The sequence below is a fragment of the Stegastes partitus genome, unplaced genomic scaffold, assembly GCF_000690725.1.
Source record: "Stegastes partitus isolate 25-593 unplaced genomic scaffold, Stegastes_partitus-1.0.2 Scaffold297, whole genome shotgun sequence".
NCBI lineage: Eukaryota > Metazoa > Chordata > Actinopteri > Pomacentridae > Stegastes > Stegastes partitus.
Window position 1 is genome coordinate 352880 of NW_007578028.1, and position 23762 is coordinate 376641.

At 40.4% G+C, this 23762-nt stretch overlaps 4 protein-coding genes across 5 annotated transcripts; all 4 read left to right on the forward strand.

Annotated features, from left to right (window-relative positions):
• Positions 1 to 244: 244 nt before the first annotated feature.
• LOC103358219 (cell adhesion molecule 3-like) lies at positions 245 to 2469 on the forward strand. The gene is made up of 5 exons (XM_008283098.1): positions 245 to 325; positions 899 to 1165; positions 1255 to 1587; positions 1674 to 1928; positions 2019 to 2469. The coding sequence occupies exons 1-5, from the start codon at positions 274 to 276 to the stop codon at positions 2024 to 2026; spliced, it is 915 nt and encodes a 304-aa protein (XP_008281320.1). The 5' UTR covers positions 245 to 273; the 3' UTR covers positions 2027 to 2469.
• A 495-nt stretch (positions 2470 to 2964) lies between these two features.
• On the forward strand, positions 2965 to 3614 carry cmc4 (C-x(9)-C motif containing 4 homolog (S. cerevisiae)). Its single transcript, XM_008283099.1, has 3 exons — positions 2965 to 3081; positions 3177 to 3236; positions 3325 to 3614. Exons 2-3 carry the CDS (start codon positions 3179 to 3181, stop codon positions 3459 to 3461), a joined length of 195 nt encoding a protein of 64 aa, XP_008281321.1. The 5' UTR covers positions 2965 to 3081; positions 3177 to 3178; the 3' UTR covers positions 3462 to 3614.
• A 2484-nt stretch (positions 3615 to 6098) lies between these two features.
• cdc37 (cell division cycle 37 homolog (S. cerevisiae)) lies at positions 6099 to 10572 on the forward strand. The gene is made up of 8 exons (XM_008283100.1): positions 6099 to 6465; positions 6676 to 6957; positions 7360 to 7465; positions 7568 to 7683; positions 7912 to 8034; positions 8752 to 8934; positions 9028 to 9099; positions 9253 to 10572. The coding sequence occupies exons 1-8, from the start codon at positions 6358 to 6360 to the stop codon at positions 9388 to 9390; spliced, it is 1128 nt and encodes a 375-aa protein (XP_008281322.1). The 5' UTR covers positions 6099 to 6357; the 3' UTR covers positions 9391 to 10572.
• Positions 10573 to 12743: 2171 nt separating this feature from the next.
• On the forward strand, positions 12744 to 22443 carry tyk2 (tyrosine kinase 2). Of its 2 annotated transcripts, XM_008283102.1 has the most exons (24): positions 12744 to 12893; positions 13357 to 13560; positions 13670 to 13793; positions 13885 to 14017; positions 14115 to 14278; positions 14570 to 14948; positions 15033 to 15212; positions 15526 to 15683; positions 15771 to 15888; positions 15986 to 16169; positions 16308 to 16426; positions 16518 to 16688; positions 16829 to 16916; positions 17158 to 17285; positions 17618 to 17753; positions 19328 to 19479; positions 19595 to 19745; positions 19838 to 19929; positions 20015 to 20204; positions 20538 to 20656; positions 21146 to 21318; positions 21406 to 21523; positions 21647 to 21757; positions 21839 to 22443. In XM_008283102.1, exons 2-24 carry the CDS (start codon positions 13377 to 13379, stop codon positions 21980 to 21982), a joined length of 3516 nt encoding a protein of 1171 aa, XP_008281324.1. In that variant the 5' UTR covers positions 12744 to 12893; positions 13357 to 13376; the 3' UTR covers positions 21983 to 22443. The 2 variants fall into 2 exon arrangements, with proteins under 2 accessions (XP_008281324.1, XP_008281323.1); XM_008283101.1 differs by having other exon boundaries at positions 15986 to 16426.
• The last annotated feature ends 1319 nt before the right edge of the window (positions 22444 to 23762 follow it).

The following is a 23762-nucleotide window of genomic DNA, read 5'->3' on the forward strand; positions in this document are numbered from 1 at the left end:
CATTTTGCTCTAGTGTTTCAAAGCTTACAATTTACTGCTCAAAAGCTAATAAGATCAGTGCAGTGCGAAAACACTGGGCTGTGTGTTTTTTCAAAGGCCTGCCACCTGTTAAATTTCCCTCTTTCCCTTTTACCCCCCACCCCCAAAAAGTCAGCTGGGAGGGAACTTTGTTTTGTTCCAACATAGTTCCCTGCAGAGTTGCCAAGGTTGTTCAAGTTGGAATTTTCTCGCGCTTTTCTCGGCCACAACCGACGGCTCCGTGCAGAAAATAACATGGGAGACAACTTTCTGAGATGGATTCTCATGGTTTGCATGTTTTGTTCAGGTAAGATGTTGCAGGCGACTTACAGATGATGTTTGGTCAGGTCATTGTCTTGTGGTGATAAATGAAAACGCTGTAAAGTTATCACCTAGTAATAGTGTGAATAAGATGTAACGACGATGAGCGCAACCAGCTGAAGGCGGTCATCGCAGAGCTGGTCTGGGATCATTTGCGTTCATTTGTGACCTTTGTGTTTACATGGCTACACTTCTGAAAGTAAAGCTATAATTGGCGACCGATGTAACAGCAAAACTGTTCAGTATGCTCGTTTGCTTGTAGGATTTTTTTTATTTAGCTAAAATAAACTGAAGTTAAAATCATGCAAGCGGATCTACAAAGTGCACATTTACAATAGCATTAAAAAAAATCATCTACAATATAGCCATGGATTCATAATTTGCAATACTATATTATAATGATGTGGAAATATTAGTGTGTGCTTCCTGTATGACTTGTGGTTTGAGTGTGTTGTAATAGGGTTACATAACACTGCTTCTATAGTGAATATGAAAGGTGAAGGATGATGCCACTGGCTGTAATGAACATGATGATGAGGACTACTACTCTATGCCTTAGTGTCAGGTGAAGGTTGCTCCCTAATCCTCAAGCCCTCCAGGGTTGTGGTGGGCTTCGGGGAGCCAGTGTCAGTCAGCTGTGAAGCCGCTCGCCCGGTCCGTGTCCTGGGCTGGGAATCGGCCATCAGTGCAACACACACGCAGGAGGACCGGTCGGTCCAGTGGAAGGTGGACAGTCTCATTGATTGGATAGAGGAGCCCATCTGCTACGGGGTGTTTTTCACAGCTCCGAGACAGTGTGAAGAGAAACTCAACCTTGTCCTCTACAGTGAGTCGGCTCTTCCTTTAAAACCTGCTATTGGAAATGAATGGCTTGACCTGTGTGATTGACCCGAGCCCTGTGTGTTATTCATTCAGAAACTCCAGACAGCGTCTCCATCAGGCAGGTGAACCACACCGGCTCCATGGTGGAAGGAAAAGAGTACCAGCTGCTCTGTGAGGTTCAGAATATCGCTCCTGTTCAGTATCTCACCCTGAGGTGGTACAGGGGGCAGGCGGAGGTTTATAACCACTCCTTTTCTGACCTCACGTCTTCCTCACCCGTCCAAGTGTCCTCTATCCTTGTCGTCACACCAACCAAAGCAGAGAATGGAGCACAGTATAGGTGTGTGGCAGAGCTGGAGCTTGGGCCAGAGGGACCACAGCCACCTCCTACTGTGGCCTCGGAGCCTCTTAATGCATCTGTGTATTGTGAGTCATGAAACTATTCACAATCATAAAACAAGTTCTCACATGTTTAATACATTGAAGAATGATGTCTGTGATCTTTCCTGTAGTTCCTCCCACGTTCCTCAGTCCTGAACCAGAGGTTTTGGACTACGTAGAGGGTGCTGAAATCACCTTAAACTGCACTGCCACAGGAAACCCCACACCTGTATACAGCTGGCAATCCTCCCATCCTGTACAAGAGGGCATGGAGGATGATGCATTTGTTACCTCATCCTCATTGCTCCCAGGAACCTACACCTGCACTGCCTCCAATACGCTGGAAAAGAAGAGCAAGCAGTTCACTATCCAGGCAAAGACCAAAGGTAGAAATGAGCTGTGAAGCACATTTCTGCATGCACACGTTGTGTCCACTCACTGCATCCTAATCTGCGTCTCCTTTTGCTTTCACTTAGGCGTTTGAGACAAGCAGTGTTGGAACGGGATCAGATGACCACATCGGACACACAAGGGAAATTCCACTAAGGATTTTACTGTTGCTGCTTTGGAGATGGAAATGACAATGACATTCATGACTGAATGGATGTTTATGAGGATCTTGTTATCATCCAGAATTAGATCTCATAGAAAAACAGACCTGAATATACTGTGTTTGGTAACTGCCATTTAATTTGTCAGTGCTGGTTTAGGATTTAGTTCACTTTTTATGCTTTCCATGTGATATTGTGTATCTAATTTATATTTTTTGCTAGATTTATTTTCCTATTAATGAAATCATCTTGTAACTTTACAAAAATGTAGCTACTCCTGATACATCAATGATAACTAGCAGCAGCCTATTACTGTAAATATGAACTGTTTCTTAATTATCTTATCTTTATCAATAAAAGTTAAATTTAAAAAGTGTTTTTTCTCTTATTCATATTACATCTAACCATTAAATAAGAATACATTTAATATTAGTATTGCACTGATTTGACTAACTTCCATCATTGGATTATAAACCACCTTTTCATTAAACATGCACTTGGAAACAACTTCCAGGTGGGCCACACATACATTCAAATAACCATCACAAAAAACAACAACTGCATGAATCGTCATCATCAGTACCAGCTATGTGGAGTGACTGCTACACTTAAAATGTCAATGAATCCTGCACTTCTAAAATTCTGGTAAAACTACAAAACAGAGCAATATCTCATAATACAATGTATGTATTAAGGCTTTTGAATCAGAGATTATCTTAGCTTCAAAGCAGCTTTTAATACAGTTGTGCCATTTTGTTTTTTCTGCTTTAAATTTAGTTTTTCATTTTCCCATTTGTTGTTCTGCTATTGGACCAGAGGGTGTCGCTGTTCCACTTCCTAAGATGTGATTGGCCGACGCCATGTCACATGATCAAAACACGACCTCGCAGCAGGAAGTAGCCAGCTAGCGGCTAACACAAGCTAACGACCTTCTATCCAGAACCAGACAAAGTACTACGTTTATGTCAACTACTTTCTACCGACAAAGGTGGGAGCCAGTTCTTGGGTCCTTTGTGATGTGGTGCCTGATGTGTATTCTGTTACCACAAGTGGACAAAATGTTGTGTCGTTGTTCTTTTTCAGACATGCCACTGAAAGATCCATGTCAAAAGCAAGCATGTGCAATTCAGCACTGTCTACAAGGTATTTAAAGTTGTCACTTAGATGCATTCAAATGTTATCAAGGCAAACTTCACATGAAACTTTGACTGACTCCATCTCCCTCCTGCAGCGAACAAATACAATGAGAGCAAGTGCGAGGATGTGATCAGGGAGATGCGGCGCTGCTGTCAGGCGCAGACTGGAAACTCCATCTGCTGCTCCGGTTTCAAAGACTCAAAACCTGCGGAGGACAAAAGCAACACGTAGTTCCTCTTTAGGATGTGTTTGATGGAAGTAATGACAAAAAACAAACATTGTATCAATGTTTTATGACGTGTATAGCACTGTACACTATGTATATGTAACTGGACTGAATTGTACATCATTTGAAAGAGCATAAAACTATACACACGCCACAAACAAAGTTTTTATTTATCTTTGTTACTTAGCAGAAATTTAAGAGCTGGAACAGTGAACCAGCTCTTTACTCGTGCAGAGTTGCTGAAGGGGTTGTGGAAGTTTGACCCTCCAGACCACGTGTGTTTTGGGGCTTTGGAGAAAACCTACAACCACATCCACTAGGGATCCCTGTGGGTAAACTGGGGGAGTATGAGGTACTGAAGCCGTTGATCCGAGCCATTCGGTGCGTGTTAGAGCTCTGTTCGTATTGTCGACACAATATCAGGCACATTTCCGGGAGGTGTTGGTTCTCCGACATTGTTGTCCCTTGTCTGTGATCCTGTTTTGTGACATTCATGGGCAGCAGAGGTGTGGATTGTGTTCGGTTTGCAGATGATGCGCTTCTCTTAGCTCCATCAAGCCGTGGCCTTCACTGTACACTGGGGTGGTTTGCAACTGTGTAGGAAGTGGTAGGGATGAGAGTCAGCACCTCTGCGTATCAGGCCATGGTTCTCTGCCAGAAACGGCTCTTGATTTACCAGTCCATTTAGGTTTTTACCCTCATCTGTGATCATAAGTTTTGGGTAGGGACTGAAAAAGTGAAATCTCAGATAAAAGAACCTGAGATTAGGTTTTTACGTTGTGTCGCTGGGTTCAGCCTCAGAGATAGGATGAGGATCTCAAAGATCTCGAGAGAACTCTGAGGACAGTCACTGCCTATTTCATGGAGAAAAGAGGCAGCTAAGGTGGTTTGAGCATTTGATTAGGATGCCTCCTGGATGCTTTTCTTTGGAGGTTTTCTTGGCCCATCCAGCTGGTGAGGAGACCCCAGGGCAGACCCAGAACTTGCTGAAGGAATTACATATCTCATCTGGCCAGGGAACACCTTAGGAACCACAGGAGGAGCTTAGAAACGGTACTTAGGAGACAGACATCTAAAATGCCCTGCTTAGCCTGCTGCCACCGCAACCTGACCCTTTATAAGCAGAAGAAAGTGGAATGAAAAATAAAGATATTAAATTTAAATAGCTCTTCCTCATAGCAGACATTTTACACACCATTGTACAAAGCCATGAGCCCTGGGGCTAAATGTCACCGCTAAGTTGAACATTACAATGCAAGCCATGCGATATATTTATCCGTTTAATTGAAGTTCAGTTGAACTGTTATGTCTTTATGTTCACATTCCCGCCGTCTGTTGTCAGGCTTGAGATACGTGTTTGTGCATGTCAGCACTGCGTTACCAAGAGAGTCTTGTTTCTGTAAACTCACAGTATTAGACAAAGAGATTACACATGTGTGACTCGCTGACTCTTCTGGTTGTACCTGTTAACGCATGACAAAATATGTTGCCATCATTCTTATTAGTACACAGTGACTAAGAAGATGTTATTACTGGCACTAAAGCTGCACATCTTTTAAACCTGAGCAGAATTGTCATCTAGGACAACTGAAAACACAGGTACGCCTAAAATATAAAATGTTAATGCAAATGTTTGTCTACATAAACATGTTGTTTTGTCATATTCCAGCAGATCTGTTTGTTATCATAGCTGTCTGTCTTTCCCAAATCAATTTCAATAGGCTTGTATCGCAGGGTATTCCTAATAGAACATGTTTTATTTAGGCAAAAGGTCACATCATTGTAGGGTAATGCAGAACTTGACTTGATTGTTTGATTTATCAATGTGTAGTCCTAAAATGGTAAAGTTTCTCTAAGAAAGGGGTTGCATGGTTTTTAGGGGAAAATAAACAACAACAAAAAACAGGACAAGAAAAAACATGTACAATTGCAAATAATGAATATTGAGAAAATAATATGCAAGATCTGTATACATTTGGCATCATTTACAAAGGTAGAAAATATAGGTTTACAACTAAAAAATCATGAATATGAAAAAAAACAACAGCAGTGATAGATATTGTTTGAACAAATTCATTTGACCATATAGTTTTGATCACAGTAGGAACTGGAAATGCATGGGAATTCTAATAAAAAGAAGCTAATTCAACAACCACATTTATCCTCAAACAACATACTGAGGTCCAATCAATCAACACACAAAAAGTGGGGCAAAAAAAAAAAAATACTAATAATTATATACAAATTCTCTGCTTGGCAAGATATAGGCACTGGAGGCATATCTTGGCATACATTTTGTATTGGCTGGTGTGTATTAGCTACCATTGCCTATCTGCAAAGAAAATACAATAACATAAAATAATAGATTTACTCATAAATTAAGGTTTGATCCTATCTTAATCAAAGAAAGTCATATGTACACATTAACCATAATAAACATTTTTGGGAGAGATTATTTTTATTTATATATATACTATTCATTAAAATAGTCTTCATCTTAAAACTTAATACAAGAAAGTATGTAGATTCCACTAAAACTGATTGAACAGAGCAATTTCAAATTCTTTAAGACAAAAACTACAACTACCAGAGTGGTGATGCCGTACGTCCTTGTAGCGGATGACGTGATGACGTCAAACGGAAATGTGCTGCAGCAATTCTTTCTAGAATTTTGTACCAGTGTCTTGCTAGCTCGGGGCTAGCCAGGGAGCTTTATCTGAATTTGTCTTGGTCAGATACAGCAAGCCGCTGCACTGAACACAAATACATATATCTGAGAAGTGTAGTACTTGGGTGTATTGGCTCCTTTGATTCAAACTTCTAGTTAGCGTCTTTTAGCCACTAACTTAGCCGAGTCATATTCTAAGCTAACGCTGTTAGCGTTAGGTTCTTGTTGGGAGAATGTCCGGGATAGACTACAGCGTGTGGGACCACATTGAGGTGTCAGACGATGAAGATGACACCCACCCAAACATCGACACACCCAGCCTCTTCAGATGGAGACACCAGGTACATTTTTGAGACACATATAGTTGAACTTAAGATGTTCCAAGTTCGTCAAACTGGTGCACTTTATCCTTGAACCGTTAGCAGGCTTCCTGTGCTCTTCAACATGAAAATCACTGAGGAAGCAAGTGGTAAAGGGGGATGAAGGTTCAGCATAGCTTTAGACCATTGAACTGTTACACATTTGTGACTGATGTAATATTTGTACTTCAGGCACGTGTGGAGCGAATGGAAGACTTTCAGAAAAAAGGTGAAGACATGAACAAGTCGCTCTGTGAATGCCGGCGTAAACTGGCAGAAGCACAGAAGAAAATACAAGACCTGACCATTACAGCATCGGATGATGCCAAAGCAGAACTGGGTAAAGTCCAGGCTGAGGAAAAGAAACTAAAAAAAGAGGAACGGGAGTGGGAGAAGAAGGTGGATGACCACAACCGAGAAGAGAAGAAGATGCCATGGAACGTGGACACACTCAGCAAGGATGGCTTTAGCAAGGTTAGCCAGATGTAGTTGGCCACTACAGACTTTCCATTTTACAGCAAATTGTAGCAGTCTGATGATACCATGTTATAATACTACAAATCAAAGCAAAGTTTAGAGTCTGTTACCTGTGTGAGCCTGAGGATGTTAGAGGACCATGTGATTTGGAGGTGGCATTAGCTGCTATCATGGGCACAGAATTAGTAGTGAGGCTGGTGATACCACTGGTGTGTTTGACGGACTCGCTGCATGTTTTGGCTTGTATGTGGAATTTATTAAGGATTCAAAATCTGTTTCTGACAGCTTTGTTGATTTTTGTCAAATTTTGCACACAATTTGCATGCATGACATTTGTCCTAAAGAAACCAAGGCATACTATTATTATTACTGATTAGTTTTTGTCTCTGTCATTTGTAGAGTATTGTTAATGTCAAACCTGAATCTGCAGAGGAGACTGAAGAGGAGAAGGAGAAAAAGCATAAAACATTCGTGGATAAGTATGAGAAGCAGATCAAACATTTCGGTAAGAATTATTGACTTACATGAACCATCGTTATTTCTTTCCTGTCACAGGGTACTGGTATTTGAAAGCAGAGATACTCCCTCATTAATGTCTTTACTACAGGCATGTTGCGACGTTGGGATGACAGCCAGAAGTACCTCTCTGACAATCCTCATCTAGTATGTGAAGAGACTGCTAACTACTTGGTCATCATGTGCATTGACCTTGAAGTTGAGGAGGTAAACACTGAAAAACTGAGTTTGTTTGTCCCTGTTTCCTTTTGCATTTATTTTACTACGCTCATATTCCATAGGTTGCATGTATTATAGTATTCTAATATTCTGAAGTTGGTTAATTTGACTGTGACTTAATGATCCTCTCCTTTTGCCACAACAAGGTTTCTCTATACAGCTACTGTCTACTGTAAAATTTGCACATTATTCTAAAAATGTTTCCTTCTTTTGCAGAAACATGCATTAATGGAGCAAGTGGCTCATCAGACCATCGTCATGCAGTTCATTCTAGAGCTGGCCAAAAGCCTCAAAGTAGACCCTCGCGGCTGCTTCCGTCAGTTTTTTGCCAAGATTAAGGTACCTGTTTAGATGCTACAAACTATAAATCTGTCCGTCCATCCATCCATCCATCCATCCATTATCTATGCACCACTTAATCCTCACTAGGGTTGCTGGAGCCTATCCTAGCTGATTTAGGGTGAAGACAGGGTACACCCTGGACAGGTCGCCAGTTTATTACAGGGCTACACAGAGAGACAAACAAGAACATTCACATTCACACCTACAGACAATTTAGAATCACCGATTAACCTCAGCATGTTTTTGGACTGTGGGAGGAAGAACCTGGAGAGAACCCATGCTACACAGGGAGAACATGCAAACTCCACGCAGAAAGATCCCAGGGATCTTCTAGCTGTGAGGCAGTGGTGCTAACTCCCGGGTCACCGTGCAGCCCAAATGTAAATCTAATCAAATAAAATAAATAATTTCAAATTTTAATCAAAATACTCCTCAATCAGGGCATGAAGTTGTTTTTTTCACATTCCTGTCTGTTTCCTTCCATATGTAGAACTGTGAATATTAGGCAAGTCAGAACAGTGATCTTTGTTTTGTAACCAGTAGTTTCTGAATCATCAGAAAATACCACCTCTGCAATAGGGTCTGTCTTTTTCCACGTGGAACTAAATTTAGCCTATAGCTCCTGCAATCAAAGTGGTCCTGAGTCTCTGCAAAGGTTCTTAGTCCACTGGGAAAACACCGTAATACTGATTGTGTGCATGTGTTCCCTTACAGACGGCAGATCAGCAATACCAAGAAGCTTTCAATGATGAGCTGGAGTCATTCAAGGAGCGGGTTCGGGGCAGGGCGAAGATCCGCATAGAAAAGGCCATGAAGGAATTTGAGGAAGAGGAGCGACAAAAGCGCCTGGGACCTGGAGGTCTAGATCCTGTTGATGTGTATGAGTCCCTGCCAGTCGTAAGTTAATTTGTTCTAAAGAAGCCTCAATATTCTGCTTTTGTCTTCTCTTGTTAGTTTAAAGTGCCTGATAGAGTGTGTTCCCCATTACAGGAGATGCAGAAATGCTTTGATGAGAAGGACATCCAAATGTTACAAGAGGTTATTAGCAAAATGGACCCAACGGTAGGTTATTTCATTAAAGCATACAGTATTTCCTATACTTTCAGTATCATCTCAGGTATAAATACTAAAATGTAGTGTTATCTTATTGCTGTGTATTTTTGAGAAGTCCTGCTTTAAGTCAGTTATTGAATGTGATTGTTTTATTCAATTTAGGAGGCAAAGGCTCACATGAAGAGGTGCATAGACTCTGGGCTCTGGGTCCCCAACTCCAAGGCAGAAGGGGACGAAAAAGAGGAAGAAGCTACCTATGAAGAGGTGAAACAGGAGCAAGAAGAAACTAAGAAGGAATGACCAAAATTGACCCCATGATTTGACGTTTTTGCAAATGTACTTACCCACTGTATTGCAACTCCATTATGTGTATGATTAGTTGCCAATCAATGAAATAACTTCTCTAAAATATTTAGCTGAGATTTAAGGGATTAGCATTCACCTGACTACACAAGAATGTTGCACCAGAAACTCCTGCTTGGAAAAGAAACTGCAGTTTGTGTCTTTTATTGTCTTTTGTTTGTTTGAACAAAATGAAAGCTGTGTTTTATTTGTACACAACTGTCAGTTTGTGTGGGTATGTATGTGTACATATATACATATGCCTGCCTGCATAATTTGTGGCGGTCTATAGTTTTCAGGTTGAGTCTATAAGTTTGTTTGTTTTTGCTTTTTTGTTGCTTTTTTTGTCATTTTAGTTTTAGGATTTTTCTTTTGTTTCGGGCTTCATCAGTTGACGTATTCAAATGGTTATTTCCCCAAAGTGACATTTTCTACAAACTTGCTTACCTAAAGGTTGAATTATATTCAGTTTCTTAAGACCAAGTTGTTGTGGTTATGTGTCAAGGTGTGGGTGATGTGCTTTTGGTGTGAGTCATATAAGAAGTACAAGAACATGGTGATGAGCTCTGTGGTGGTGTAAACTGCCTTTTTTGGTAGTTAAAAGTGGCATTTACTCCACTTAGTGATTGTGGTAATTTGGTGACTATGCTATGACATTCAGTTTATTACAGTTTGCATTACAAGACAAAGACCAGTAGTATTATTATTAGGGTCCTCGAACCCCTTCTAGTTATCATTGTTATTATTTTTCTAAACGTTAATTTCAGACCTGATAATTACACTGATTCCATTTACGTTGTAGCTTAATGTGGCCGAACTATTACCATATGAATGAAAGTAAAGACTCCTAAGGTTGAGTCTTGTGGGGTCTTGGAATGATTGACCGATTACATTACCCCTGTTCATTTCCACGTTGGTCAAAATCCCAATTAAGTCCCAATTCAATGAGAAAAAGGGCTGTGTATGTCCTAAATGCTCACATGGGTCTGCATTCGGTGATGCGGCACTGTGCCTGAAAATGATATTTAGGTATGGCAGAAATCTATACTTTCACTTTCTATGCTGTTATGTTAAAGGTGGGAGTACCTTGGCTTTTGCATGATGGCAGAGCTGAAAAAAATAAACAATGATGAAGTGAAATGGCTTATACAAAGGCATTATTTGACCATCTTGGAAACCACAAGATGAAACCGCCCGGTAAGCTATTGCAAAAAAAGAAAAGAATGAGAATTTCCTCCAAGATTTTGTGTGAGATTATTGCTTGTAACAAAGGACCGGGGGAATTTGACTCCCAAATTGTGACTTCCTTTCATGGGAAAAAAAAAACTTACTGATAAAGGTCAACTGCATCTGCATTCAGCCTGCTCAAAGGTAAAACAGAATTGCATCAGAATTTGACAAAATGTTGACAGGGATGCCACAATATTTCAATGGGGTTAGGCTTCTGAATGTCAGGTGCATAGTGAACTGTCAGATAATGGATGACACTGATAAAATTGTGACATCTATTGATGAACATAGAACATGAAATTTGGATAAAAGCATTTACCATAGGTGTGAAAGGTATTTTGTTTGAATTTAGTTTTGAGGTTGGTATTAATTCATGTGGTCGACTGTAATTTGGCAGTAATGTAAATTGTAATATGTGATATTATAGAGTAGAATAGAACTTCACTGATCCCTTTGGTGCAAACCTCAGGGAAATTGTTGTACTAGAAAAACAACAACACAACATCAGCAACAGTAGTTTTAAATCTCCACATGACTCATCAGCCCTTATATGTTGAAATATACACTGTTAACTATTTCATGTTGGTCTTGTGGCCGTGTAATTTTGTAATGGTCATGGGTCAGTAAGTATATAGAATACAACAGAAAGACGTAGACCCCTGTACAGTGCTACTTAAAAGTCAAAGGCTCAAACACCCTGTCACCTTTAAGTAGCTGAATCACTTCTAAGTTGAAAAGTGGGGTATTTGTGCTTGGATAAAATTAGTAACTCACAGCTTAGATTTACTTCATTAAAAACACAGAGCCTACAGTTGGAATTTAATGCAACAAAAGTCAGTACACCTTTAATCCTTTTGATTCAAATCTTGTATTTTTCAATAATAATGACTTACTCGGTCCTGTTTAACATGGAGGATACCAATGTTGCACAAATTTCGTGGGGAAATGGTCAGTAGTTCTTCAGAAATGTTTTTTTAGCTGTTCTTTGCCGGAGGGATTGTGTTGTTGTATCTTTCTCTTTAAAACACTGAAAAAGGTCAAATCTTTCAACATACTTGGCCAAGACATGGTTTTCTACTTTTCCTTAGATTTTTGTATGATTTTGTCAGCGTGCTTTGGCTTGTCATGCTGTCTCTCTTACGTGTCTCTTCTACTAAGCTTCTGAGGACTGGAAGACTTCTTGTCAGCCATTAAATATGTAAATCTTGAATAGTATAATCTTCCCCCAAGACCCAAGCAAAGGTCCCTTTTCAAGATTTAATTGTTTTAGTTTATTGTCATTTCAGTTTTATAAACTTGTATTCTGTTATGATCAACATCTAAAATTGTTCACATGACCATGCCTCTTTGTAACAAATCACAATAGATCAATAGATTCGATTTTGGATAGCCGCTATGTGAGATGTGGATATCTGAAATGTTCATTTTGACCAGGAAGAATTGAAATGTGGATATCTGTATTACATATCCAGATTAGCTATTAAATGTTAAAAGGGCTTGCTATGGATATCTCAAACTAGATTTATGGGTAATCATAATTTAGTTGCAGATATCTATAATCAAGTTATAGATATCTTTAAATTAATTAATCTAAAATTCGAGATATCTCTAACTTTTGCCATGATGAGTCAAGATGTAACTACAGATATCTTGATGCTGATGTTGCAGACACCTGTAATCATGGCAGAAGTGATGACAGGTAGGAGGAGGGGCTTGCTGCACGCGATCTGCCGCTGTGCCCAATTCAAAACACCAGCCATCATGTGGGATCAACCTGCTGAATGTCAAGCTGGACTCTTCTACAGGGTTTTTGACACTGCGGCTCGTGCAAGACACGAGATGTCACCAAGAAAGAGTTTACTGTTTACAACAAGACAACTATTCCGCCGTCGTTTTCAACATATTCAACAGGCCTCTTCTCTACAGTCACAGTTATGTTGTTGGTATCTATAATGTTAATTCCGGAGAGTCAAATGCAGTTAAATGTTGAAGGGGCTCGCCATTCATGTCGCTGGAGGCAGAGCCGGGGCTGCGCAGGGAGGGAGTGGCCATGTTGGTTTCGGGAAGCAGCGTCTCTCTCGTCGACTCACGCAGTTCACGAGAATCCGTAAGAGAAGACAGCAGGGGAACTACACCGAACAAAAAAACAAAAAAACAAATGAAGCTTCACCGTCAGCTCGTTTTACCCTGCTAGGTTTTTATGTAACGCCTTGAAAGCTCGCCGTAAAACGGTAAGATACTGGTGGGACTGCCGTTGCCAAGTTCACGGATATGATTGCTAATGTTTCATGTTTCCTTGTTATGGCAGCAACACACTGTCAAGTGTTGTCGGACTCACACAGGCCGCTACAAGTGTGTTAAATACGTTTATGTACGAACAGATGTAGATTAGTAGTACTGTTTGTGTTGTATACAGGCTTTGTGTAGCTGGATGTAAACAGTAAGTTAGACCGGGTGGAATCCCCGGAAGGCCTGTGGGCAAATTCATCGTCATTTGTAATAAAGTTAGTACATTTTTGTGGTTTGCCAAGCTACCGAGCTGGTTTTCAAAAACAAACCAATGTATTAAATTATAAATAAACGATATTTCAGAAAAGCGCAAGGTGTCGCTTCAAAACGACTTGTGAGCTGTAATGCCTACGTGACCAATACAACTGACTTGTGGTTGAACTTGTGTGTCCGTTTGTCCGTCAGTGATTTGTCTGACCCACAACATGTCCAGAAGAGGGCGGGCCAAGCCTTCCAAGCCAGGAATCTTTCCAGGTCAGGGCGACCCCCCTCAGGGTCAGGGTATCCATGTTTATCTCTTCTGGACCAAAGAAGGAGAGAGATATTTGTCTCACACAACTGGGAAGGTGACAGCAGAGGAGCTGTGCATCTCAGCTGCAGAGGCTGTAGGTGAGAGTGACCACATATTGCACATGTGCAGAGCAAAATGAAAGGGTTGTCATGTGGCGTTTGACCCTGCTTGGGGTGGGTGTGCCTAACGTCAGTGTGTTTTCCTTAGGGATAAGTCCTCTGTGCCATGTGTTGTTTGCGCTGTACAATCCCATAACGCGTTGCTGGTACAGTCCGAACCACATCTTCAGTCCAGAGGAGAACTCCAACCTTGTACTTCTCTACTGTTTGAGGTTAGTCTGTGTTTGAGTAACATTGTATTTGAAAGACACATGAAACACAGTGAGAAGATTCACGCAGGCTGTCTGCTTTCCCTGCATCAAGGTTTTATTTTCGAAACTGGCACGGACTGAGTGAAAAAGAGCCCATTGTGTCCCGCTATGCTCACCGATCTGGGAGTAATCAGGGGGGTTCCCCTCTGCTTGAAATCACATCCTTGGAGTATCTATTTTCCCAGGTTTGTGTTTAACATCATTGTAGTATTACTGTGTTTTAATTAAATGCGCATTTATGTTGTGTTGACAATAACAGTGCCTCCCATGTCCTCGAACCAGGCTAAATTTGAATTTGTGAATGAAGTGGTGGAAATGGAAGATGTCAAGTCAGAAGAAGAACTAAATCGCTTCAAAAATGAGAGCTTGGGAATGGCTGTGCTTCACCTTTCACATCAGGCAGTGCAGACAGGCTCTACCTTACAAGACGTAGCTTCAAAAGTCAGGTAATTACTGTGGAACAAGTGAATATGGTGTTGTTGTGGCAAATGATGTATAAACTTTTATTTTTTTTTACCCTTTTTACAGCGAAAATGGTCAAATAATGACACCTAAACCTGTAGATTTGTCATCAAAGATATTAAATTGTCTATATTATGTTGAATATGTTGTGATGACAGGTATATATTTGTCTTATGGTGGCTGTTTTTTTTTGTACTATGATTGATATTTTCTCTTTTTGTGACAACCAATTCAACCATTGAATCCAAATAATAATAACATATCTTGTTTTTCAGCTTCATAGGCTGCATTCCAAGGACTTTTGCCAAACACATTTCTCGAGACAACTTCCTGACTAAAATCAGGATCCGGCGAGTGTTTGCGGACTTTGTGCGGACCTTCCAGCAGCACACGGTGGATAAGGGGCGACTGGGTGCCCAGGAGATTATGTATAAGTACATATCTACCCTCGAACACTTAGCACCACGTTTTGGCACAGAGACTTTCACTGTAACCCACCTGGATCTGAGGGAGGATGCAGATGGAAGCAGCTCTTACTCTAACACCACACATGCCCAGGGTGTCTCGAAGGACAACTTCCAGGCTCCTGCCACACATGAAATAATGGTGTCTGGCACCCAGGGGATTCTGTGGAGGAAAGTGTCCATTCAGAAGGTTTGCTGCGACTAATGGGCTAATTCTTTGCCATTCTGTATACTATCAATGTAAACTTTTAGTTCACTCAGTCTCTCTATTTAGGCACAGGCAAACACTTACATGAGGAACGACTACTTGAACTACAGTAAGAGAGCAAAACAGCAGTCCAGTCAACCAAAAGCAGACGATGACTGGACCTTCTTCTGTGATTTCCCTGAAATAACTCACATAGCCATTACTGAGGCTAATGTGTGCATTAGCACTCAAGACAATCAATGCATGGTGAGAGTACTTGTTTATTCTATTATGTGAAAGCTGCAATACATTAATTTTATTGGTAAATGTGCTTGTGATGCATTAGTCCAATTGATATAGTGTATATTAGTGGTTCTACTGATCAGATTTTCCGTCTTTGAATTGTCTGAATATACTGTACGGTATGCATGTATGCTTAGTTTTTGATATTCTATACGTGTGATGATGAGAGCTTTAGGTTTGGTTTTGCTTTGGGCTTTTTATTATGTTTTGAATTTGCATGTGTCTGTAGGTGGGAGATGTGATTGTAAGCTAGTGGTGTTTCTGTACATGAATGTAGGAGGTTCAGATGAACTCCAGCCAGGAGGCCCGTTCCTTCATCTCCCTCCTAGATGGATACTACCGACTGACTGCAGACGCCCACCACTATCTTTGTCGTGAAGTGGCTCCCCCAAGGGTAGTGCTGAGTGAAGCAAATCTACTGCATGGACCTATGCAGTGAGTTTTCTACCCTTATACGTGCGCATTTAGACACAAACAGGCTGTAAAGAAACACAGTATGTTATACCTCTGGTGTACTTCCAGGGATGATTTTGTGCTACTGAAGTTGAAAAAGGAGGCAGCAGAAGAGGGAGCTTTCCTCGTTCGTTGGAGTGCTCTCGACTATCGCCGCATCATCTTAGCTGTGCTAAACAAAAATGAGGTAAGTCAACACCCACACTATTCTCTGGAAATTGTTAGAGTTCAGCGATGGTGAAAAATGTGAGACACTGTCTGTATACCTGTGTTTATACATTCAGAATGGTGCTGCATCAAGCCACAAGCAGTTTCGTATTCAGCTCAAGGGCTCGATGTTCTGTCTGGAGGGCTGGGACCGAGAGTTTTCCAGTGTGAAGGAGCTGACAGATAACCTCAAGACCTTTGTACTCAAATCTGGTTCGGACAGCTTCACTGTAAAAAAATGCTATCCTCCAAAACAAGCAGGTTTGTGTTTAGAGGTCACTGCAAATGTTTTGTTGCTTTACGCTACAATCTTCTTGTGTATTTTGAAGAAACTGTACTGTGGGATGTATGAGTTTACACAGGTTCATGTATGTTTGTATGACACTCTGTGTGATGCAGAGCTTTCCAACCTTCTGGTGAGGAGGCAAGGTGTCAACCGCCGCCATTGCAATGACTCCTTGGCTCTGAACATGACCCAGCTACGCTTTCACCAGATCAAGGATAAAGAGATCATACAGGTGATGATATCCACTCACCAACTTTGCATACAGACAGGTTTTGTGCTCTCTGCTCTGTAACTGACTGGATCTGTGCTGTGTTTATGTGTAGGAACAGCATTTGGGCCGCGGCACCAGAACTAACATCTACGCAGGTCGTCTGCTAGTGCGGGGTGGAGAAGAGGATGATGATGATGATGAGTTCAACAACAACTCTTCTGACCGGAAAGGCATCCGAGTGGTTCTCAAGATTCTGGAACAAACCCATAAAGATATTGCTCTAGTAAGCAATGTGATTTTTCATGAATTGTATCAAACTTACTCAAAGAAATGACTGTGGTGGTACGCTGAACCTAAACATGCACTACCATTTCGTGTAGTCGATACTTAGTCCTTAATGATTCCTGTCTTTGTCTTTCTTAGGCATTTTTTGAAACTGCAAGTCTCATGAGCCAGGTATCCTACAGACACCTGGTGTTTGTACATGGTGTGTCTGTCAAGGGATCTGAAAGTAAGAGCAATAACACTGTTCACTATGACCAACTCACTCTACTTTTAGTGACTTCCTTATTTGCTACTTCCTTGTCATGCACCGATGTTAATAGTCAAATGTATCGTTCTAGTGTCAAGTGAACAGTGACGCAAATGCAAAACCAGACTTTAACTTGTGTTTTAAAGATGATGCGACTTGTTTACATTTTGCTTTTGAGTCATCGTAGTTAAATGTCTCAGACTTGTTTCTATATTCACAGACATCATGGTTGAAGAATATGTGGAGTTTGGGCCTTTGGATGTTTTCCTTCGCAAAGAAAAGGCATCTGTGACTCCTCAGTGGAAGTTCATCGTTGCAAGACAACTTGCCAGTGCCCTCAATTATCTTGTAAGTTCAAACACGCTACTTGTTTTTTTGTGTGCCACAGATCATAATTCAATACAATTCACTTTAATGACCACAAAACTACATGGTCATTGAGGTGAATTACTTAAGTATAATGAAATAATGCAAGTGCAATTTATGTCTGAAGACAGAGCAAGTTAGTGCAACTTTCTAACTAGACACCAAGACAGGAAATTATGTAATCTGATTATCAGACCAAGCTTTAAGATAAGTGCTGCAAGTTGCTTTTTGTCCATCAACTTAATAGCATTTATAAACTGTGTTAAACTTATTTATTACACTCTGCAACCCAAGTCCCATTTTCCTTTTTCTAGGAGACAAATCGGCTAGTTCATGGAAACGTCTGTGCAAAGAACATTCTGGTAGCAAGGCGGGGTCTGGAGCCTGGCATTTCCCCTTTCGTCAAGTTGAGTGATCGAGGAATTGCCCTGAGTGTCCTTTCACGGGCGGGTCAGTGCCAGCTCTTGCTTTACATTAACTTTTAATTAGCTTTACTTAACAAGAAAGCCTCTCAACTCAGTCAGCTTCATGTGTGCTGTTCAGCCTTATTTCAATCAGATTTAGGAAACACAAAATTCAACCACACCACTTCTGGTGATCTCTTTCCTGTTGCCTTGCAGTTTTTCTTCACAATGTGCTGTTTAAGGCTCTCTGAAATAAAAGAATGAAGTTAAGAGCCGTAGTTTTAACCATCCTGGTCATGTATGCGTATACAAATCCAAAAAAAGAAATCCCCTAAGAAAAATAAAACAGACATCAGTTTTTATTGATTTTTTTTTTCCCCAGCTGCTGGCATTGAGTACACATGGGAAACCAACTTTGTAGATAGTTTAGATACTTCTAGTATTTTATTGAACTAAACCTACATTGTGAAGCTTTTGCCTCCTCCTTCTGGCAATGAGAGTAATTACACAAACACAATTGACTATTTTAAAAAAACAGATTTTTTAAAATGTGGATATTATCAAGAGTTTTGGCCTGATGTAAATGAACACTTTAATGATTTTACTAGTTATTATCTGTTATTTAACGAGACATGAAGAATATTTAAAATAACAGGAATTTGTTGTGTCATGCCATGTCACCTCAGTGAAGGTGGTTGCTTGACCACCTGAGAATCTCTTGAAACTTTTAGGAATGAACGTTGTCATCTGAAACTGACATCTGCTCATTGTTAAACTCTTTTTATAAATTCCAACATTTTCATAAAGACATTTTCATAAACCTCTCGCGAGTTGGAAATTAGGCAAGATGCCACTTTCAGATGTCCATATGTCTTGATGTATATGTCTCGATCAATTTCCAACTTGACAAATATTCATAAAAAATTTTAATTGGGTGAAAAATTGTAAAAATGTTGGAATTTCAGCTAAAAAAAAAATTGCAGATGTCACTTTCAGATGCCAAAGATCATTCCTACAAAGTTTCAAGAGATTCTGAGGTGGCCAAGCAACTCTAACTCTAATCTCTGAGTTGACACGGAATGAACCTGTTACCAAAAAGACTAGATTTTTTCAAGTGTGTATGCATACTTTATGGTTCTTTTTATCAGTCACATTTTTTTTCTTTTCAATCCTTATATGTTTTTTTCCCCCTGGATGTGACCTAAGTGTTTCTACTGTAGGCTCTGCTAGCTCTCCTTCTTTTGCCGTAGCCTTTTCAACCTCAGCTGTTGCTTTCCTCTTCCACTCTGGCAAACCAATCACTGCTGTCTGGGCGCCAGCGTGAGAATGTCGAGAAAGCTACACCTTTTACTGATAGGCTCAGTCGGTATTGTGTGAACTTATTTGGCAAGGACTTGAACATAACTGACATTCTTTTATATGTAAACGTCTCAAACTAACTCAAAATAGAAAAAAGATAGCTGTTGGAGCTGTTTGTTGAGTCTCCTCAAATATTGTACCACGTTAAACTGAATTCTGAGAGGTTTTTATTCAGAAATACTTAACTAGAGCACCCAGAGTTTGAGGTCACCTTAACCATGGAACTTTTCTCATATTTTATGTTGCTATTCTACACCACAGAGCGTCTGGAGCGTATCCCGTGGATTGCCCCTGAGTGTGTTGACAGTGGTGCACCCATTGGCAATGCTGCTGACCAATGGAGCTTTGGCGTCACACTGCTAGAAATCTGCAACAACGGCGACCTTCCCATGAGTGGCAGCACATTGTCTGAGGTAGGCCCATGCTACAACTTTGACCTTTATTTCTCTTCCAACAGCTAAAAGCTTCGTCTGCCCATATTATCCTGTTGACCTCTCATGGTAACTGTAACCTTTTCCCTCCCAACAGAAAGAGCACTTTTATCAGCAAAAAGGGCGCTTAGCTGAACCATCCTCCCAGGAACTGGCCAGATTCATCAGCATGTGTTTGACCTATCAGCCTGAGGAGAGGCCTTCGTTCCGCACCGTGCTCAGAGAACTCCCGAATATCTATATAGATAGTCAGTCTTTAATTGTTCGCCTTACTTTCTGTTTTCCTTTCAACCTGTTTCAGTGCTCTCAATAACAAGCTTCCTTTTTTTTCTGCACACAGATCTTGCTATGTCACCAAGTGAAACTTTCCCGGGCTCAGACCCCAGCGTGTTCCATAAACGCTACCTGAAAATGATACGGGTCTTAGGAGAGGTGAGCTCCAGTACCACATCATCCATCACTAGTTTTCTTTTCCTGTGTATTAGAGGCAAATCAACTGTTCATTGTTCACATACAGGGTCACTTTGGAAAGGTGACGCTGTACTTGTACGATCCGGCCAACGATGGAACAGGGGAACGCGTGGCAGTGAAAGCTTTGAAGCAAGAGAACGGTCATGTGCCTGAAGGCTGGATGAAAGAGATTGAGATCTTGAAGTCCCTCTATCACAGCAACATTGTCAAGTACAAAGGCTGTTGTACTGAACTGGGTTAGTCCCTAACTGTCATCTGTCTGCAGTAAATATGTTTGTTTCAACATGTCTTAACTTACAGTCTGTGCAAAGGAGTGGTTGCCCAGAACCTTTCATTTAACTTGCAGTGCTCAGTGGATTATTCAGGGAATTGATTTTTGGTCCCTGCTGTTCCTCTGTAAATATTGAAAATCCATTCGAAGTGCACCACTGTCTCTACTGTGTGTCAATATTTTGAGCTTTCAACACTCAGCATGCTGAGCACCACAGTACCAGCATAGGCAACAGGTCAATCTTGCTTTTTGAAAATAATGGAAATATAAACATAAAAGCGCTGTTGTCCATTGACAGGAGGACAAGTGGTGCAGCTAATAATGGAGTACCTTCCTTTGGGGAGTCTGCGAGAGTACCTTCACAAACGTAAACTCTGTGTGCCACAGTGCCTCATGTTTGCTCAGCAGATCTGTCAGGTAAGCCAACATGGGTTTTTCATTATGTATGTTTTATTTTTAATGTGATTTCCTCTTTTCTCAAAGTCAGTTGCCACTTTTTTATGTAATTATTTATGATTTTATGCCTTTTGGACATGGTCTTGATTCTGAGTTGCTTGAGCCTGGTCTTGACTCACACTTAACCTAGGCGATCTTGACCACAGCCATAGTTTTTGAGTTTTGTCAGTAATTCATTCTGTTTAAGTTGAGTAGTTCACTGGCATTAGCAATATGTTTTTTTCTCAGCCCCCTGAAAAATGTCCTCTAGGAAAAATTTGGCAAATTCCTTGCCAATCTATGTAGTAGCATTTTTTTGACTTGTTTCAGTCTAGACATCTGTAGAGAGATGTGCTTGTGAAGTTTTATAATAACATTTCAAAAGAAAGCTATTTTGCGTTTTCATGGCATCATGCTCATTTTAAAATACATGTCTTGTCCTTCTTTTATTTCTGTTTTTCTCTTTTAAAGGGGATGGAGTACTTGCATTCCAGGCGGTACGTCCATCGAGATCTGGCAGCCCGCAATGTCTTAGTGGAAAATGAGGGTTTGGTGAAGATTGGAGACTTTGGCCTGACAAAATACATCCCTGAAGGAGAGATCTACTACCGTGTCCGTGAGGATGGCGACAGCCCAGTGTTCTGGTAAGTTCATGCAGCACCTACTCAAGTTAGTCAGTACTTTCCTGAATGATTTTGGACGCTAAATTGTATTTTTTTTGCCCTTTGCAGGTATGCCATTGAGTGCTTGAAGGAGAATAAATTTTCCTTTTCCACTGACATTTGGTCATTTGGAGTTACTCTGTATGAGATCCTCACCCGCTGTGACCATCGCCAAAGCCCTCCAGTAGTATGTCATCACTGGCCTCTGATCACAAGCTGAAACCTGTGTGCATATTTATAAGTAAGACCAGTCAAATACATTTGCAGCCCCTGCGCTGAATGCACGATGTACTCTTGTGTGTTTTTGTAGAAGTTCTCTGAGATGATGGAGACAGCCCAGGGGCAGATGACTGTGTTGACACTCATAAAACTGCTGGAGAAACGGCTGCGTTTACCTTGTCCCAAAGACTGCCCACATGAGGTAACATCAGATGCCCATTAAACAACATTGACATTTTGCTTGCATTGAGAGTGGCTTGATTCATAACTATTTCCTCAACAGGTGAAGACGTTGATGGAGCAGTGCTGGGATGAAGATCCTGAAAAGCGGCCAACATTCGGATCCCTCATCGAAAAGTTTGAAGCTGTACGGCGAACGTACGACTGGCAGTCCAACATAAATTTTTCATTGGCTCAGATTTGCTGATCAGGAGTCAGTGAAGATCCACATGACCACATGTCACTATGCCAACCATATATTGCAATCATGTGTTTTATAGTGTGCAAGTCCTGATGGCTCGATTTGCAGATATGTCTTTTATAGGGTTTTTTTTTTTTTAATGATTAAAGCACACTGCTATCCTCTCATATGTGATATGACCAGTAAAAAACCCAACTGGTATGTTTTTTTGTTATTTTTAATTATTGATGGGTTGAACTTCATAAGGAATGTAAGGGCATGGACAGTCAGTGTAACGTTTTGTCTTTTAAAAGTTATGGCTTTGCATATATCACATTAAGTATTAAGAATGTCTATATGGTTGGGAGATTACTGCATTTCATTTTCTGTCTATTTTTGTATATTTTTGAGTGTATGTTAACTTAGCACTTAATTTTGTAACACAAACAAGTTAAATCAAATAAACAATTTTCTTTATGATAACCAGATCTATATGTCACCAGTTTGCCTATTTTATATCTATGAAAACAGGTTACTGAAACAGGGAATGGGCTTTCCTAATAGTCTTTGTTCTAGGCCAGAAGGAGCCTGTTCACACACTACTGCTGTAGGTGGGAAAGCAAGTGTGTCAAGCTTGTGAAAATTAAAACATGCCGTACCACTGAGGACAACATAGCAGTCCATCTACTGACAATATTGCACCTATCTGCAAAGCAACAAAAAAATAAGTGCTGCTGCTTTGACATTGGACTGATTATATTCTAATATGCTAATTAACCACAAAGAACTGACAGTCTAACGTGGGCCCAATTAGACGCATGTGTATCAGACCAGTAAAAACCCATCTGACAGCAGCCGAGTCCAGGACTTATGTATATTCAACAGGTTTTTGTGTCAGTGTCCTGCATACACTTTGAGAAGGACTCCATCACATACAGGAAGAACTTGAGACATGGATCCTGTGTTTACTTTCACAGCCATGTATGATGCAAATGAACAGCCACAGAAGTGTATCTGTTTAGATGGGGGGCTTCCAACCACACTGTCAACATAAAAGAACTGCTGCAAGCTTTCACCATATGTTTTATGGAAAGCACAGTAAGGACCACATGTGAATACAGTATCAGGAATGTACCAGTGGACATGTACACTCCTAAGCAAAAGTCTAGGCTTAAGTTACTGAATGCATATTATGATACTGTTGTGCAGAGTGAAAACATAAAACTGAAAAGACAATAGGCCTTCTCGGGTATATTATTCTGACTCGTAATCTTGCAGTGCAAGTTAAACTTTTCTAAAGACTGACTTTTGGGCACAGTACTGTTTATACCTATCAGCTGACACAACCTACAACAGTCCAGTGTAGAACTTATGTAGTTTCACATTTTGAAGTCATGTCCATCTGACTTGCTGTCCAGTGTGTTCGCTTGCGTATTGGAGAAGACTATTGAAGCACAAAAACAATACAATACAATACAATACAATGCAATACAATACAATACAATAAAAACATCCTTGCTGCTTATTATACAACCCAAGACGTATAACAGAAACAATCGGTAATTAGTGATTCATCAGTTTAATTCAGAGTAGAAATATATATGTACAGTTGTCCTCAAATGTATTCATACCTTCCCATTAAAGAAGGAAAAAAACAGCTGTCACTGACATGAATTAAAATAGACAGAAGTAATAAAAATTGAATGAAAATCATGACATTGGTTTTGAATCGTGGTTCAACAGAAATATTTAAAACAAACAAACAAATAAACAAACAAGAAAACAAGCATGATGGGACCCATAAACT